The 17,237-nt window shown below is 48.8% G+C and overlaps 1 protein-coding gene across 11 annotated transcripts in view; it reads right to left on the bottom strand.

Moving 5' to 3' along the window:
- The window catches only part of Fnbp1 (formin binding protein 1), a 118,651-nt gene that overhangs the window by 3,136 nt on the left and 98,278 nt on the right, over positions 1 to 17,237 (bottom strand). For 3 of the 11 annotated variants that reach the window (XM_021182025.3, XM_085835038.1, XM_021182043.3), the window contains 5 exons: positions 10,273 to 10,382; positions 7,206 to 7,338; positions 6,591 to 6,712; positions 6,166 to 6,305; positions 238 to 3,990 (listed from right to left, as the gene is read on the bottom strand). In XM_021182025.3, the coding sequence (XP_021037684.1) occupies positions 3,812 to 3,990; positions 6,166 to 6,305; positions 6,591 to 6,712; positions 7,206 to 7,338; positions 10,273 to 10,382 (684 nt within the window). In that variant the 3' untranslated portion in view covers positions 238 to 3,811. Of the gene's footprint in view, positions 1 to 237; positions 3,991 to 6,165; positions 6,306 to 6,590; positions 6,713 to 7,205; positions 7,339 to 10,272; positions 10,383 to 14,825; positions 14,841 to 17,237 lie in introns of those variants that run through there. The other 8 variants (XM_021182033.3, XM_029471014.2, XM_021182052.3 and 5 more) reach the window with 5 other exon arrangements.

The raw sequence follows: 17,237 nt of genomic DNA, 5'->3' as shown, positions 1-17,237 counted from the left end.
CTGCCCGGGGCCTCACTAAATGCGAAAGCTCTCCATCGCCAGAGGGAGACAAGATGCAAGAAAAGCAGATGCTCCAAGCCCTCAGGACAGGAGGCGTAAGAAAGAGAGGCACAATTATTTGCGAGGGGGAAAAGTATTTGGCTTGAAAAGTCCTCAGTACTAGAGATGAAAGTGTTATACTTATTACAGAGAATAATGTTCTCAAAAAAGAGAAAAATCACTTAAAATACACAGCACTGAGAAAAATAATAATATTTATTAGAGAGGCAGATACGAGGGCACAACTGGAAGGCGACAGAGAGATTGTTTTCTCTTAGGATAAGAATAGAAAGATGCAATCATGATGGCTATATTCAAACGACTTACTCAGAGCCCAGGGGTTTACAATAAAGTCAAGTGCGCAGCAGCCAGCCGGGGACCTAGCTACAGTGCAAGAGTCCAGGGGCCTCCCCAGCAGTTATAAAAACAAAAAGGTGGTTAGGCAGAAGAATAACAAATAAAACAACACTACGTAAGGCATCCTTCTAGGTTCCAAAGTGCAATATATACAAATATATCCTGCCGTGCAGGATCACAGACATGGTCAAACAGGAAGTGATGTCAAAAGCCACCGTAAGGCAAAGGTTTGGAGGAGTCTAAGGAGTTTGGCAATGGTTAGGTACATCATTGATACCAGAGAGAGAGAGAGAGAGAGAGAGAGACAGAGACAGAGACAGACACAGAGAGAGACACAGAGAGACACAGAGAGAGACACAGAGAGAGACAGAGAGAAAAAGTGCCCTTGCGTTATTTTTTAAAAATCTGAGAAGTGCTGAAGTGCTTTGAGTTTCTGGGAGTTGGGGAAGAGCAGCTGGGCCCACTGGTGTGGGAGGCAGGAGGGCAGGGTGTGGAAGAGGCTAGCTGGGGGCGGCTCCTGCATGGCTGCTAACCTCAGATATGGTCCTCAGCTAAAAGGCTGCAAGCAGCTCAGCTCTCCCCTTATTTACTTATTTTCTGTTGTTTTGAGTCAAGATCTTACTCTGTAACGCTGGCTGGCATAGAATTCACTATGTAGACCAGGCTGGCCTTGAACTGACAGGGATCTACCTTCGTCTGGGTCCCAAGTGCTGGGATTACAAGCATAGACCACCACACCCAACTGTCTAGTTTTTATTTTTTTACATTGATTTGTATGTGTTTTGTGTAAGTGTGCACATGTGCCATGGTGCACGAAGGTCAGAGGTCAACTTCTGGGACACAGGTCAACTTAGGGGAGTTGGTCTTTTCCTTCAACCATGCGAGTCCCGGGGACAGCACTAGAATTCCTCAGGCTTGGGGACAAATGTCTTTCCATACCGAGCCACCTTCCCCTGACCACATCTCCAGTCTCCCTTTTTAAACAGCAAACTATTGGAAGAAATTTCTGTGTTCACCACTGAGGAGACAGAAACTACAGAGCATCACTCAGTTAGTCAATGCTGAACTCATTCATCTGTTCGGATCCTAAGGTAGTCAACTTAACAGCACACACTTAAACCAGGACCTGCACAAACCAGAGGGGAACCCCTCCGGGTCACCCAGCAGGCCGTTCACCAGCTCACGGCTGGACCTCTCTTTGAGATGTTTTGGGTTTTGTTTTTAAGACAGGGTCTACCTTATGTAGTTCTAGTTGTTCAGAACTCACTCACTGTGTAGACTAGACTGGTCTTGAACACACAGAACTCTGCGGGCTTCTGCCTACCAACGGAGTGGGAGTGGTGCACGCCTTTAATCCCAGCACTTGGGAGGCAGAGGCAGGTGGATCTCTGTGAGTCTGGGTCCGGCCTGGTCTACAGAGTGAGTTCAGGCTGTCCAGGATAGCCAGGGCTACATAGTGAGACTCTTTCTAGAAAAACCAAAAAGGAGAAGGAGGAGGAAGAAGAGGAGAAGAAGTAGAAGTGGAGGAGAAAAGAGAAGGAGGAAGAGAAAGAAGAGGAGGAAGAACAGGAAAAGGAGGGGGAGGAGATCACAGCCAAGAAGTGAGTTCTGGATAAAGAGGGCTTCTCCAGTCTTTCTAGCCACCTGGTCACATGCCCAATTTGCCCTTCCTCCTACCCAGTCAGAAGGCTCTTCAGGGGTTCAGGGTACCTGCAGGGGGATTGAAACTTTGCTCCTTCAGGAGCCCCACAATGGCTGACCTTAAAAGTACTGTGACAGCAAGACTCACTCAGAGAAAATGTGAGCTACAAAGCTGATGTGTATTAAACAGGTCCGGTGGGCTGGGTCAGCTCGAGACTGCACTAGTGTGAGGTGTGGCTGCTGGGGCTTCAGGAAGGCCATGAGGACCTCTTTGTGTCACTTATGTAACTGCCAAGAGCCAGTCACTACTATGAAATATTATCTTTATCTTGGCTATCACGAGGCTGAGGCAGAGGAATTGTGAGTTCAAGGCTATCTTGGGTTACACCGCCTCAAATTTAAAAAAAAAAAAGAGCAAAAAAACAAAAGCTGGGCAGTGGTGACACACACCTTTAATCCCAGCATGGAGGAGGCAAAAGCAGGTGAATCTCTGAATTCAAGGCCAACCTGGTCTACAGAGGGAATTCCAGGATAGCCAGGGCTACACAGAGAAGCCCTGTTTAAAAAAAAAAAAAAAGAAAGAAAGAAAGAAAGAAAAGGAAAGGCTGGATGTTTTCTCATTTCCATCCATTTACAGCTGGCTCTTGATGGCCTTGAGGGGGGCTGTCATGATGGGCACCATTCAGTCCTGGGCTTGGCAGCTGCCTCTGCACATGCCCAGTGTTATCCTCCCCCCCACCCCCAACCAAGCATCAGTACTGACTTAAAAATGCAAATTCCCACATGGCCCAGATTCCTTTAAAACACTAAGACTTTACTCTGGCTGTAATTAGGCAGGTCAAATGTGCCAGCCATCTCAAAGCCTCTGGTACATTCTAACTTTGAGTCTTATAGATGTCAACGATTAAAAAGGAAAACAGCCTTCCACTTAAAAGGGAACATGTTGAGTCCACTGCTTGCAACGGCTGACACACCAGGCTCTTTTGGCAGCAAAGCTGCTCCTCTGGCCACAAACAGGAGTTGAACCAAGTCTGAGCAAAATCAGGCCCACAGGGGCGTTGGGGCACTGGGCTGCTACGCAAGCTTGCCTCAACAGCTTGAAGATACTCTACTACCGATGGAGCCAGGAGATGAATGTCAAGTCAAAATGAATCACTCAAGGAGCGCACCTTCCTGGGCCTCTTTTGGTTGTTTGGGACACTCAGATAATAAACGGGTAACACAGGAACCCTGAGCTGCAGCTTCAGGTTACTCAGTGTGGGTACCAGGAGAACGTTCCAGGCTTTAATCAAGGGCAGGGAGATGCTACTTCCATCGATGAAGGAATTTTTATTTATGACTTATTTTTACTGGGTCTTACTCTGAAGCCCAGGCTAGCCTGAAACTCACTTGGATGCTCTGAAGCCCAGGCTAGCCTGAAACTCACTTGGATGCTCTGAAGCCCAGGCTAGCCTGAAACTCACTTGGCTACTCCTGGCTCTGCTTCCTGAGAGCTGGAATTATAGGCATGAGCCACCACCATACATCGTATTTTAAATTTACACATTTTGTTGAATGGAATGGAAACGCCGATCAGATTTCAAACGACACAGATGTAAGCTAGCCGGTGGCAGTTCTGTACACAGCCAGATTGGACAAGTGAACCCAGGCACAAGACGCCCCCAGTTCCCCGAGTGTCTGAGTCGCTTGCTCTCTGCTGACCTCTTGAAGGCCTGAAACAGCCACAGTGGTGGGGAGAGACAACTCCAGTGCTTTTTGTTTTGTTTTAAGTGGATTAAATATAAGTCTTAGCACCTTTGGCGTTTTTGTCTAAATAGACTTCGACGTAGGAAGTGGGGACATAGCCCTCCTCGTCTTCGTTTCTGCGGATGCGAGTCCACCCATCGCCTTTGTCCTCCTCAATCACGCTCAGCGTCTCTCCTTCAACTACGGAAATGGTGCCTTCGTTCTGACCTGCAGGAGTACAGTGAGGCGTGAGGTCTCAGGCAGTGCTGGGAGGGCCCTGCCAATGGCGTATTAGAGGCAAAGTGAGATCTGTGCACAGAATGTCCCCTCGGTCCTCTGATGCACGCTGGATTCTCCGCCCTAAGTGCTTTCCTTCCGCTTGCGCATCTCTAGGTTCCTCCTACCGTCTGTGGACCCTTCCTCAGGTCCTCTGAGGTCACCCCTCACCCTCCTACCCGCCACTCTGGACTACTCACAAGCCTTGCAGAACCTACTCCTCTAAGCCACTCCCCTCAGGGGTTTCCTGGGCCAGGGGCAGGGGCAAGGGTCCTCCCTCAGCTTCCACTGTACCCTCATCTCTTTCCTTTCTGGCATTTTCTAAAAAGTCAAGGTTCTACTTTCCCAGTTCTTTAATGTTGCCTAGTAGCCTAGGAGACTCGGGTTCCCTGGGACACTCTTCTCACTAGTCCTTCCCCAGGACATCTCGAGGACCTAAGGATGAGCCAGCGGGCTAGCCTTGGCTCTCCTCTACCTTTTGCTCAGGTCTTTCAACCACAGTATGGCTGTGTCCTCTTTTTTAGCCAAGGCCGCCAGACAGTTCTCTAAGATCATTTAAAAGCCGGCCACACCTGTCGGCTGGTGTGGGAAGCGTGTGATAATTAGTTCTCAGCTGTGAAAACCACCAGGAAGAGTGAGTGAGGAATTGTCTACAGCAGGTCGGTCGGCCTAGAGGTATGCCTGTGTCTGTGGGAGGCTGTCTTTTTTTTTCCCCCCTCTGTGTAGCCCTGGCTGTCCTGGAGCTCTGCTCTCTCTGTACACTAGGCCTGCCTCTGCCTCTGTCTGCTGGGATTGAAGGCTGGGATTGGTGCCACCACCACCTGGCTGGTGGGAAGCTGTCATAACCACCGTAATTGATGGTTAAATCCCTGGTAAGGTCCTGGGCTGTGTAAGAGTAGAAGCTGGCTTAGCACAGGCATGAGCAGCCATTTCTGCCTTGGCTGCCCTCCTCTGATGGACTGAGACCTGGCCTGTGAGTTAAGATTAACCCTTTCTCCCCCGACTCTCAGGATATTTCATCCCAGCAGTAGAAATGAAATAGGGCAGGCAGGGTCAAGTGGTTTAAGGACCTGTCAGCAGGGTCAGCGATGTGCTTGTGTTGGGTGTGACACAAAGCTAAGCCTCACTGATGAAGCCCTGGTACAGCCTTTATCACAGGTCCTCAGAGGCTCTTCTCTCACAGCATCCTTTGTACCTCTCTGGACTTCATTATGTCCAGGCTGACGCTCCACCTGTTACCCGGCTGATCCTACGTAGGGGACAGTGGTGTGTCTATCGGCAGCTTAAATACCATCAGCAGCTCCTTAGTGCCAGGCAAGTAACAGCACCCAGGTACCCTATTCCCTACTCTGAGGTGTTTGTGTGTGTTGTGTAATGTGTGAGTGTGTAGTGTGAATGGATAAGAGTGTGTAGTGTGTATGTGAGTGTGTAAGAGTGTAGTGTGTGAGTATGTAATATGTGTACGTGTATATGTGTATGTAGTGTGTAGTGTAAGAGGGTGTTGTGTGTGAATGTATAGTGTGTAAGGTATGTGAGTGTGTAATGTGTGTGTTGTATATAAGAGTGTGTGTGTGTAGTGTAAGAGTATGTGGTGTGTGTGTAAGAGTGTGTAGTGTGTATATGAATGTGAAATGTGTGAGTGTGTTGTGTGTGTGTAATGTGTGAGTGTGTAGCATGTATAAGTGTGTAATGTGTGTAGTGTGTATAAGTGTGTAATGTGTGAGTGTGTGTGAATATGTAGTATGTGGTAGCCAGAGGTTGATGTCAGATGTCTTCCTTATTGATTTTCCATCTTATTTATTAATTTAAATTTCTTTTTCTGGAACTGGAGATATGGCTCAGGGGTTAAGAGGGCTAGCTGCTCTTCCAAAGGACTGGGATTCAGCTCCCAGCACCTACATGGTGACTCACAACCATCTGTCACTTCAATTGCAGAGGACCGGATGCTCTCTTCTGGCTTCCACAAGCACCAGGCACTAACACAGTTCACAGACTCACATGCAGGCAAAACACTCATATGCATAAAGTAAATAAATACATTGTTTCTATAATTTTATCATATGTATGAGAGAGGGCAGCAGCCCAGTCAGTCTGGGAAGGCAGAGGGCCTCCCGTGGGCAGCGGTACCTTCAAATGTGTAGAGGGCCTTGCAGGTCCCTATGGCCGGGAGCGGCTCCTCGTCATCAAATTCATCGTCAAAATCCGGGGCCAGGGCCTTGTGCTCGCTCTCCTGGCTTTGCTCCTCTGTGTAACTACCATCTGGGCTGCTCAAGAGAGGAAGACACAGGACAACTATAGCGAGCAACCTGGAGACTTGCTCTGCCCCACCCCGTGGAGCAACGCTCAGCCAGGCTGTGGGAGCTGCTGCTACCTCAGACCACCAGCCCGGACTGGATGGTAAGGTAAACTGAGATAGTCTCCCGTTGGATGAATCAGAGGCCACACAATAGACACTCTTGCCTTCTGTCCGTGAGAGGTTATTCCAGAATTGAAAAGTAAGTACAAAGCTAGACCGTCTCTCTGCTAGAGGCAGGGCCTTGCAGGTACTGTACCTCTCCCGGTCCTGGGCACAGTTAGTGACCGTCTGGTGTGTCTGGCCATCATACAGTCCACTCTGCCGGCGTGCCTGCTCACTCCGAGCTGGGAGTCTGCCTTCCACCTCAGCCAGCCAGGCCTGGGAGCAAAAGCCACAGAAGACTTAGACCCAGGCTAGCCTAGGCTACATCATGAGCTGTTGGGCCTTAATTCAGAGCTAGACAGTCACTTAAAGCCTGATGTCTCAGACCCTGCACTATACAGGTAGGCTCACAGGCAACAGCTTCCTTCTTCTGAAAAGTTGGGGGAGAAGTAGGAAAGCCCCCACTGACCAAATTTACCAATCACCTCACAGGGCAGACAGCAGGCTCCACTGGGCCAAACTCTTGGGCAGCCATGTAATCACAGATAAAATTATTCTATACTTCCTTTTGACTCAGTCCGGTGACTGTGAGGTCACCCTGGGAAACCCCACACTCCACATGTCAGGCGGTTGGTTTTCCTCTCCTGGGACACAGCCCAGCTCTCCTGTAACACCTACCACTGAAAAGGTAGGGGGTGGGGGTGGGGATTCCCCCGGGGGCCTGCCCAGAGACACCCTTCCCCTTCCCACTTCTCCCTGTTCTCCACACCTCAAACTTCTGAGCCTCCAGCCGCAGTTTTTCTATGTTCTGGGTGACTTCGGTGAGCTTCTGGTCCAGGCTGGCTGGGTCTCCCATCTGAGGGTTCTTTAGGTACACATCTTTCATTTTGGTGATGGCATCTCTGAGAAAGGGATAACAAAAACACGGGGGCTGAGACTGAAGCCAATGTTTTTGTTTGTTTGTTTGTTTTTTTGTCACTGTCCTTTCCAGAAAACCCCATCTCCAACATCACAGGCTCCACACCACCTCTTACTCAATTTTTTTTCTTTAAATGACAAGGAGCTGTTGGGCTGGAGAGATGGCTCAGTGGTTAAGAGCACTGACTATTCTTCCAGAGGTCCTGAGTTCAATTTTCAGCAACCACATGGTGGCCCACAACCATCCATAACAAGATCTGACGCCCTCTTCTGGAGTGTCTGAAGACAGCTACAGTGTACTTAGGTATAATAATAAATAAATCTTTGGGCCAGAGCGAGCAGGTCAACCGGTGCAAGCGGAGTTGACCCCATCAAGCAGAGGTCCTAAAATTCAATTCCCAACAACCACATGAAGGCTCACAACCATCTGTACAGTTATAGTGTTCTCATATACATAAAATAAATAAATCTTTAAAAGAGAAAAGGTGCTTTTTTTTTTTTTTTTTGGTTTTTCGAGACAGGGTTTCTCTGTGTAGCCCTGGCTGTCCTGGAACTCACTCTGTAGACCAGGCTGGCCTTGAACTCAGAAATCCACCTGCCTCTGCCTCCCAAGTGCTGGGATTAAAGGAGTGCGCCACCACAGCCCAGCGAGAAAAGGTACTGTTAAAACCTATCACCCTGCTTGCTTGGCGACACACACTGGTGATCTCAGCACTCAGGTGGTCAAGGCAGGAGGCTAGCCTGGGCTACACAGTGAGACCATCCCTTTGCTTCAGATGAATCTCTTTATAAGTTCACTGATTTTAGTGTGTGTGTGTGTGTGTGTGTGTGTGTGTAGGTATGTGTGCACATGGAGGTAACGTTGGGAGTCTTTATCTGTTGTCTACCTTTTCTTTTTCTTTAAAACAACAATTGTGTGTGTGTGCTTGTGCACACTCGTGCCCGTGAGACGCACACCTGTGTGAATATGCAGTGGCCACTGGAGGCAGTCCTGTGCCTGCATCACTCTGTCCCCTTTCCTCTGAGGCAAGGCCTGGAGATCCTGCCGACTCCACCCACCTCGGAGCTTGGGTTAGAAGTGTCTGAGGGATGTTGGGTTTGTTCTGAGTGCTAGAGTCTGAACTTGGAACCTACGATTACACAGCATGGGCGCATAATTGCAGAGCCATTTCTCCAGCCACCTCACTTGTTTTGTGAGTCAGGACCTCTTACCAGCAATGGGGTTACAGACTCTCACTACTGTGCCTGGCTTTTTACGTGGGATTAAAGGCGCACGCCACCACCGCCTGGTTAAAACACCCTTTTTAACCTCTGAGAAAAACCTCCTAAGACTCCCTGTACCCAAGGCAGAGCTGCACACAGGATGCTAGTTTGTTAGTGACCAGAGCAGACCAGTTGCAGTTTGTTTCCAGACCACTAAACCACTCAGAGAAAAGACATACGGGGTGCAATCCTGTAATCCCAGCCCTTGGGAGGCTGCAGCAGGAGGATTGCTACTCTGAGTTGAGGCCAGCATGGGTGACATAATGACTTCCAGGGTAGGACTCTTTCAAAAAACAACCAACCAAGCAACCATCAAAACAACGAAGGTGTGTTGGGGTGCTTATATCTCCTGTAGTCTCTTTCAGACGGCAACCTGGACTGCAAATCAACTGACAGACAAACAGACAAGAAGAAGGAGAGGGAGAGAAGAAGAAAGGAGGAGGAAGAAGAAAGAGAAGGAAGAGAAGGAGGAGGAGAAGAAGAAAGGAGGAGGAGGAGGAGGAGAAGGAGGAGGAGGAGGAGGAGAAGGAGAAGGAGAAGGAGAAGAAGAAGAAGAAGAAGAAGAAGAAGAAGAAGAAGAAGAAGAAGAAGAAGAAGAAGATGACGACTACGACAATGGGGGGTGGGAGGAGAGGAAGGAGACTTGAGAATCTGCTGGAAGTCTAATATTTAATTATCCTCAACTAAAAAGAGAAACAGATTTTTAGACTCAAAGGCAGGATATGGGGGAGAAAGGAGAGAAGCTTAGCCATCCTTTGTACAAAAACAAAAAACAAAAACGCCTTTGACCTCCGAGAGAAAACCCCTAAGAGTACTCATATTGAGGCGCTGTGGCTGATGCCAACAAGAAGTTCACAAGGGCCCTGACAAGGGAGACCCTCACGCTTGAGGTGGAGTCCATCACTGAGACTGTCCAGACCGAGACCCAAGACAGAAGACATCCTGTCTGACCAGCAGCAGCTAATACTGGAAGGCAAGCAGTGGGCAAACGACTGTCTACTGTATGACTACGACCTCAAGAAAGTGTCTACCTTGCACTGTCCCATCGCCAGTGTGCCCAGAAATAAAACAGAGACACCGTGATGCTCTGCTTGGAGAGTCATGGATGCCTGCACCCTGTGCCTTGATGCCTGCATCAGAAGTACAGCCGTGCCAACCTCTGTACCTTGGGGCTGAGGGACGCTCTGGTGGCCTCTCCAGCTCATGACCCTGGGACCCTAATATCTTCCTTCCATTGACTGGGAAAGCAAACAATATGCCATACATTCACTCAGAACAAGAGACCTATGAAAGCTAGCCACGTGCGTTTTGTTTCCCAGACTCAAAATACAACCTCTGCAGAGAAGCCCTGCACTTGACAAACAAAAGCACCCGCCAAGACTATGCCTTTCTATGTTTTAGAGGCCGAAGAGACGGCTCAGCAGTAAGAGTGTGTACTGCTTCATCACAAGGAGTAAAGCTTGGTTCCCAACTTGCCTATAATTCCAGCTCCAGGGGTTCTGATGCCCCCTTCTGGCCTTTATGGGTACCACATGCATGCGTGTATATGCACACACACAGACTCATACACACACACACACACACACACACACACACACACACACACTGGATTTCTTCTTTCCAGACTGAGCTTGGGTTCTTTGACAGGGCCTTACCTCTGGTCCGTCTCCTTCTGTATCTCTCTATTGAGATCATCAACTTTCTGTTGTAGTTTTTTCCTTCTCTGCTCAGGTGGGAAGTTGCTGAAGTCTTCTGGTGTGACCCCCTGCAGACACAAACATAAATGAGACACCAGAGAGCCTGGCAGTGCCCCTCGGCAGGAGCAGGCAGACCAAGCCTGCAGACCTGCTGAGCCAGCTATGCTTCCCTGCTGCACCAGCTGAGATGCAAAAACCAAAACACATGCAGACCTGGGAAGTCCCACAAATCACCACGTGTCATCTGCAAGGGCCAGAGCAATGCAGGGAAGGCCAGGATCAACCACACCGCAGGAGGAGAGATGGAGGGAATAGATCTGACCCAGAAGGAGACCGGAAGACACATTTAGAGACTTTGCATACTCGGACTATTCCCACCCAGGACAGGAAGTGACGCTTCTCTAATGTAATCCAGTCCCTGTCAGTGTTGTGTCTAGGTCTCTGCTTTCCCCTTAGTTGAAGTGTCCCTAACCACCTCTCCTCTCAATGCTGAGGCAGTCAGAGCTCCTGCCCCTGTGAAATGACAGACAGGCTTTCCACTGTGAATGTGAGCAAAAAGTACGATTTAAAAACCATCACCCCCTTCTGGTGTCACTTGTCCCTCGCTGACTCTGGAACCCCAGAATTACTTCCCACAGTGTACAAAACCAACCTCCCGTGCTTCTACTGTCAGAGCGTGTGGTAACACACCCTGACCCCTTCTCTGCAGGGTTGAACCTGAGGTCTACGTGTGCTAGACAAGCATTGTACTTCCAGGCTACAGTCTCAAACTCACAGTGATCCCCCTGCCTTAGTTTTCTAGGTAGTGGAATTAAAGGTGTAAACCGCCACATCTAGCTCCTGATCCCCCCTCCCCAAACTTAAAAAGATTTTAAAATTGTATGTGTGTGTGTGCGCGTGCCCATAGCCCATATGCACACGTGCACCTGTGTGTTCAGTGAGTCCAGAAGAGGGCATTAGGGTCCCTGGAATGAGTTACAGGTGGTCGTGAGCTACAGGATGTTGGAAAAGAACTTGGGTCTTCTGCATTCTCCTAACTACCAAGCCGTCTCTCCAGCTCCGGCTCAGCTGAGTGCAATCCTTCAGACTCAGACTCCGGAGTGCCAGGGTCGCAGGCATGAGTCACCACACCTGGCTGGGACTCTCTTAAGCTCCTACTGCACTGTTGGCTCTTCCTGTACTTTCAGTAGGCGCTCTTGGGGAGCTGGTCTTCCTCCAAGGACCGCCTCCTTGGCTTCAGGGCAGTACAAGAGCTCTTCCTTAAGTGAGGCCGTTTTCATAAAGAATGAAATGTATTCAATGGACTCAGAGAAAGCCAGGAAATTTACAAAAAGAGATTTTCCTTGAAAACCTCAATTCTTTTCAAACAAGAACGAGACTGACTTGGTGGCCCAGAGAACGTGATCCTGGAATCCAGCTGAATTTGCCAAGCAGCTTACATGGGGGCTTGTGACAGAGGCTTCTAGGCTGATTAGGAGAAGCTGCTGGCGAGGGAGCACATGAGTCAGCAAATGGCCGCCTCTTAGGCCAGGTGGAGGTCAGCACTCCATCCTGAGACCCCCGGGTGTGTGGTGGGTGGGTGTGTGAGCGGGAGAGGATGGGCAATATTCCTGTCACCAAGCCAAGCATGGTCCTACAGGCCAGCGGCTCTCCTCTCCCACGCACAGTAGTGAAACATCACTGTCTAGCTTTCTACTCATTCTATTTAAGCACTGAGCTTGGAGGAAAAATCCATCTTTACAATTTGTATTCATTCTACAATCTGTGGGAGTCAGCTCCATCTTTCAACCATGTGGGTCTCTGGAATTCATCGGGTTAGCACCAAACAGCCCATCCCCGTGAGCCAGCTTGGCGACCCTGATCATTGTTTCCTAGATTGGTGTGTGTGTGTGTGTGTGTGTGTGTGTGTATGTATGTGTGTAGTTTGAGACAGGGTGTCTTGGTTGTTTCCCATTGCACACTCTATCTACCCACACTGTGCTAGGCTTACATACACGTCTGCCTGCTGCTGGGCTTATAAATAAATACTTTCGCCTCTGGACTCATCTTCCCAGCCCTGAGGTTTTGTTTGTTTTGCTTTTAAATCTCAGACGGAACAAAATTCAACACAAGTCATGGAGTTGTGGCAGCGAGGTGATCTGGGCAGTGGCCAGAGAGCCCTCTAGAACTTTCTGTGATACTGGGGACATTGTGTGGCTGCACTGTACAGCTACTACAGCTGACTGCCCTACTTGAACGTGGCTGGTTCTGTGGTGATCTGACTCTCAGGACATGTGTGAGGCTTGGACAGCATCTGAATGGCTATGGAGACGCCTGTAAGGAACACTGCAGGCTGGTGGCTTGTGACTGGCCACAGAAGAGGCAGGGCTAGTTACTCATGACTACAAAATCATCATCTTCAATTGATAAAAGGTCTACCGAAGAGCCAGGTCCCTCTCAATAGCTACCCTGGCTATGTCAATAGTGTTATTACTTGAAAACAAGTCACTGGGGAAAGCCTCACACCTTGGTTGCTATGGAGATTCAGGTCAGCAGCTTCTCATATAAACTTAGGATCTATAGAAAGGGTGCCTCACCCAATTAGGCTTTTGAAGTTTACATTTTCTCAAACAAAGCTGTGGCAGGTGACTCACTCTGCGGAGAAGGGGCTCTTGTTTCTAGCGCTGAGTCATGGGGGATGTCTCTGACACAGCCAGAGTGACCCAGTTTGTAGAATGGTAGAACCTGCCCTGGAGGGTGTGGCCAGACACACCCAGGTTAGAGGGGTCTGTAGTCGGCCTTGCCCCATCTTCTGATGGGACCCACATTGCTCCCGGGCACAAGCCCAGATAAAACAGATGTTTGCTTGTACAGCCAATTCATTTTCTACCTCATAGTTCACGTGTGTGTGCATGTTTGTGGCACATGCAGATGCGTGCATACCCAAGGGGTTGCTCCAGCTGGACGTCAGGTATCTTTCTCCCTCTGTACCTTACAGCCTTGAATCTGGCTTTTCAGAGAGGCTGGGTGCCCAGTGCCTTCCTCACACTTACCTATCTCCACCCCTCAGTGCCGGGGCTGACGATATATGCAGCCATACTTGGCTTTCTTGATGGTATCAGGATCTAAACATGCCCTGAAGCTTGTAAGGACAAGCAGCCCTACCCACTGTGCCATCTCTAAATGCCATGGAAGCAACAGCCCACTCCCAAGCTAGTGAAAGGATTTGTTTCCCAAAAGGAAAGACTGCTTCAAGTCATTCAGCATCCAAACCTCTTCCGTCTCTGAGAGAGACCTCTCTTGACTGCAGACTCTTCCCGGGGCTTCGTTTTTGAGAAATATTATTTAATAAAAAAATTAATTCTATATGTCTTTGAGATTGACTGGACTGTGGATAAAATAGAGAGTCAGTTGAGAAATGATGTATGTACACGTATGCACGTGCACAGCTACAGGACATTCATGGGCACATGTCATGCCAGGCCATCAAGAGTAGGACACCCAGCAAGAGTGATACCCCAGGTACTACTCTGTGGTTAGCCTCCGTGGTTAGCCAACATGGTCCATTACTGTGAGAATGGAGGAATTGCTCTGCCTTGGCATTCAGGAAGATTCCATGACTTTAATCTTTGTGTGTGTGTGTGTGTGTGTGTGTTGTTGTTGGGGATGGAATCTGGGACTTTGCCTGTGTTAGACAGACTCTACTACTGAGCCATGAACCATGTCCACAGTCCTCATTCATTCTCAAAGCATAGTGGGTTATGTTGGTTAAGATTTTCTTTGAATAAATCAGTTACTCAGGCTGTTTGCTTGAATTACACCATGAAGGAGAAGCAAGACAGACAGACGCTAGGTAGATAGCTCAAGCAAGGATGGACCAGGGAGTTCTCTTTGTCCATCAAAGCATCTGTGGCCCCTGGAATCAGCTTTACCCAATGCTCCCACCGAAGGTCCTAGCTTCCCACTGGTCTTCCCTACCAGAACCCTGAGCAGTCATGACAGGCATGACACAGGCGTGACTGTCTCCTTCAGGGTCTCTCTAAATAGCTCTGGCTGGCCTGGAACTCACTCTGCAGACCAGGCTGGCCTCAAACTCACAGAGATCCGCCTGCCTCTGCCTCCCCGGTGTCTCCTTTAGGCTCTCAGTTTTGTTTTGTTTTGTTTTTTGTTTTTACCTATCTACTTCTGTGGCTCCCAGGAAGGGGCTACCTACCCAGGATGATCCAGTAGGAAGACCACCCTGCTCCTTAATTTCTGACATTTACATTCAAATGAATATAGATAATTGATCAGTGCTTGGCAACTCTAAGGTCCCCAAAGTAAAAAAAAAAAAAAAAAAATTAAATTAAATCATGTTAAGCATTAATTTTCTTAGTAAATAAGACAGTCACACAACCAAACACCAACAAAAGCACCCACAGGAGAACGAAGGGGAACAGTTAATGTCGGGGGCAGGCTGCCCGGGGCATAGCACACACAGCACACACCAGAACCCAATTAGACCAGGGACATGCACGGGATGTGGTGCTTACCAGCTTGAGAGAAAGCTTCGTGGGAAATTGAAGAGGTAACAAACGGGAAAGAGAGGGAGAGAGAGAGAGAAACACAGGTCAGAAGAGGAGGCACTGGCCGGTCTCACTGGACGCATAACAGCGGCTCCCTGCCGATTTGTGAAATGGCCAGGCAGATCTGTGCAAAAGTTCACAGGAGGGGCTGCTCGGGAGAGAGACTCTTTTTAGCATCTTGGGGGCCAGAGCTGAGACAAGGTGTGAGAGGGTCGCCATAGCCCTGCAGAGTCAGTCACCTTCCACTGGATGCCTCTGAAAGTCAGCTTCCTGGGGAGGGTGACTTGGGGAAGTGCTGGTAACAGACCCTAGGACTTTAAACCTGCTAGGCATATCGGTGACACATAATGACCCTAAGAGGGAAAAAAATTGCATAGCACTTCTCTCCCAGGACATCTCTATGCAGAGTCTTTTTAAAAATTTTACTTTTGAGACAGGGTTACCCAATGTACATCCCTGGCTGGGATGGCCTCAGTTTTCAGGGAACCTTCCTTCCCTTCTGTCTCCTGAATGCTGGGGTCATAGGCAGCTTCTCCCCATAGCCCCCCACTCCCCACGATTCTTCTCTTCTGTCTACCACCCACACCCCACCCCCAGTGCTGGGGTCATTGGCAGCCAGCCCTCCTTCTGGTGTTTAGTTTTTAATTTTTTTAACATTGGCTTTTTAAATGAAAAATACTTATTTTTACTTATGTGTGTAAATATGTGCACACACACTCTAGGGCATGCACAAGCTCGCCTAAAAGAGGGCAACAGGACCCTTGCAGCCGGAGTCATGGGGTGTGAGCAGACATGTAGGAGCTGGGATAGAATTCTGGTTCTCTGTAGTAAGAACGGCAAGGGCTCTGAACTCTCTCCAGCACGTCCCACCTTATGCTGATGGTATGTGTGCTCGGGGTGTGTGTGTGTGCTCCTGAGCGCATTTGTGTAGGCGTGTGGTGTGCACACATACCACAGCCTGTATGTGGAGGTCAGAAGCTGGAAGGCCGCTTGACAGCAGGATGGAGATGCTGGACAATGTGATTTCCCACCTGTCACCAGCACCCCTCCTGGGCCGGGAGGGTGACTTTCAAAGCTTGGTCTTTTTCAAAATGAATTGCTCTCCTTTGAGGGAGCTTGGGTCTTGCTGTGTAGCTCAGTCTGGCCTTGATCTCTTGATCCTTCAGCTCCTGAGGAGTGGGATGCCAGGCTGCCTGAGGCTATTGGACACCATGCCTGTCCACAGAGGCTACACAGCATTGGCATGGGACCAGGAGCTGCAGCTTGTGGAAGCTGACTTTAGGGTGGGGGTAAGCACTGCCTTAGGTCCCAGTGCTGCTACTGCTGTGTGTGTGTGTGCGCGCGCTAATTATTACAGGGCCACAACAGCTCCGTTGCTGCTGGGCCTAGAGACTAGAAAGTTCCCTCGATCGCTGGAGTAAAGCATAGTAGGACAGCTCTGAGAACTCAGAATAGAAACCTGAGACCCTGCTGTCTGCCTAGGGAGTGCTCAACATGAGACACTCTGACGATCCTAGTAGGGGTGATATGGTGCAGACATGGATAAACTACCAAAGAAAGCACACTTGGATTGCTAGGCTGCATAGGGAGGAGTTAAAATTTCTTAGCCAGTTTTTATATTATTTGCATCCTTAAGATTATTTAAAGCTGAGACCTCTAGCTAGGCTTGATGGCGCACACTCAGGAGGTAGAGGCCTGGTCTGCACAGTGAGTACCAAGCCAGCAGGAACTGCATAGATGCTGTCTCAAAGAAAAAAACAAAGTTGATACTCCTTTGCATATAGGCAATCACTTTTTAAAGAAACTGTTCCCATGTAGAAGGAAGAGATTGTTAAATAGGAGAGAAATTGAACAGCTTTTCAAGAAGTGTCTGCTTAGGCACGGCCGTGAACTTGTTGAGCCTCCTGGAGCTAAAGCACAGATTGTCTGTCACAAGCGGAGCTCATCATTCAGACAGACAACACCCATGGTGCAGAGCAGGAGACGGCGCCCACAGAGCACACCAGCAGACACTAGCAATTCCTCACACACAATCCTCTTGTGAAGTTCTAGAACCCGACTCACTATATATTCTCTATGGGGCTCCTCTCATGACTTGAGATTATAATCGAAATCTCCTCCCATCGAATTTGTAATATCAATTGGAAGGTTTCCAGTTCAAAATAAGAGCAAATGATTAAAACTGAACACCTGATCCAAGAGAGGAACAGGAAATACTAAATTCTCACACTCAGTTTTTTGGAAACACCGGAACTCTCAAATTCCATTTTCTGAAGTGGGTGGTGACAGATCACCTGCCAGAGGTGCCACCTCAGTGTGCGGAATTCTTTTTAAAGATGACTAAAGTGTTTTTCAGGTCGTAAGTCATAAATAAGCCAG

The sequence above is a fragment of the Mus caroli genome, unplaced genomic scaffold, assembly GCF_978045245.1.
Source record: "Mus caroli unplaced genomic scaffold, Mus_caroli_1 scaffold_2, whole genome shotgun sequence".
Classification (NCBI taxonomy): domain Eukaryota; kingdom Metazoa; phylum Chordata; class Mammalia; order Rodentia; family Muridae; genus Mus; species Mus caroli.
Note: the sequence above shows the minus strand (reverse complement) of the source record. Positions and strands in the feature narration are given on the sequence as shown.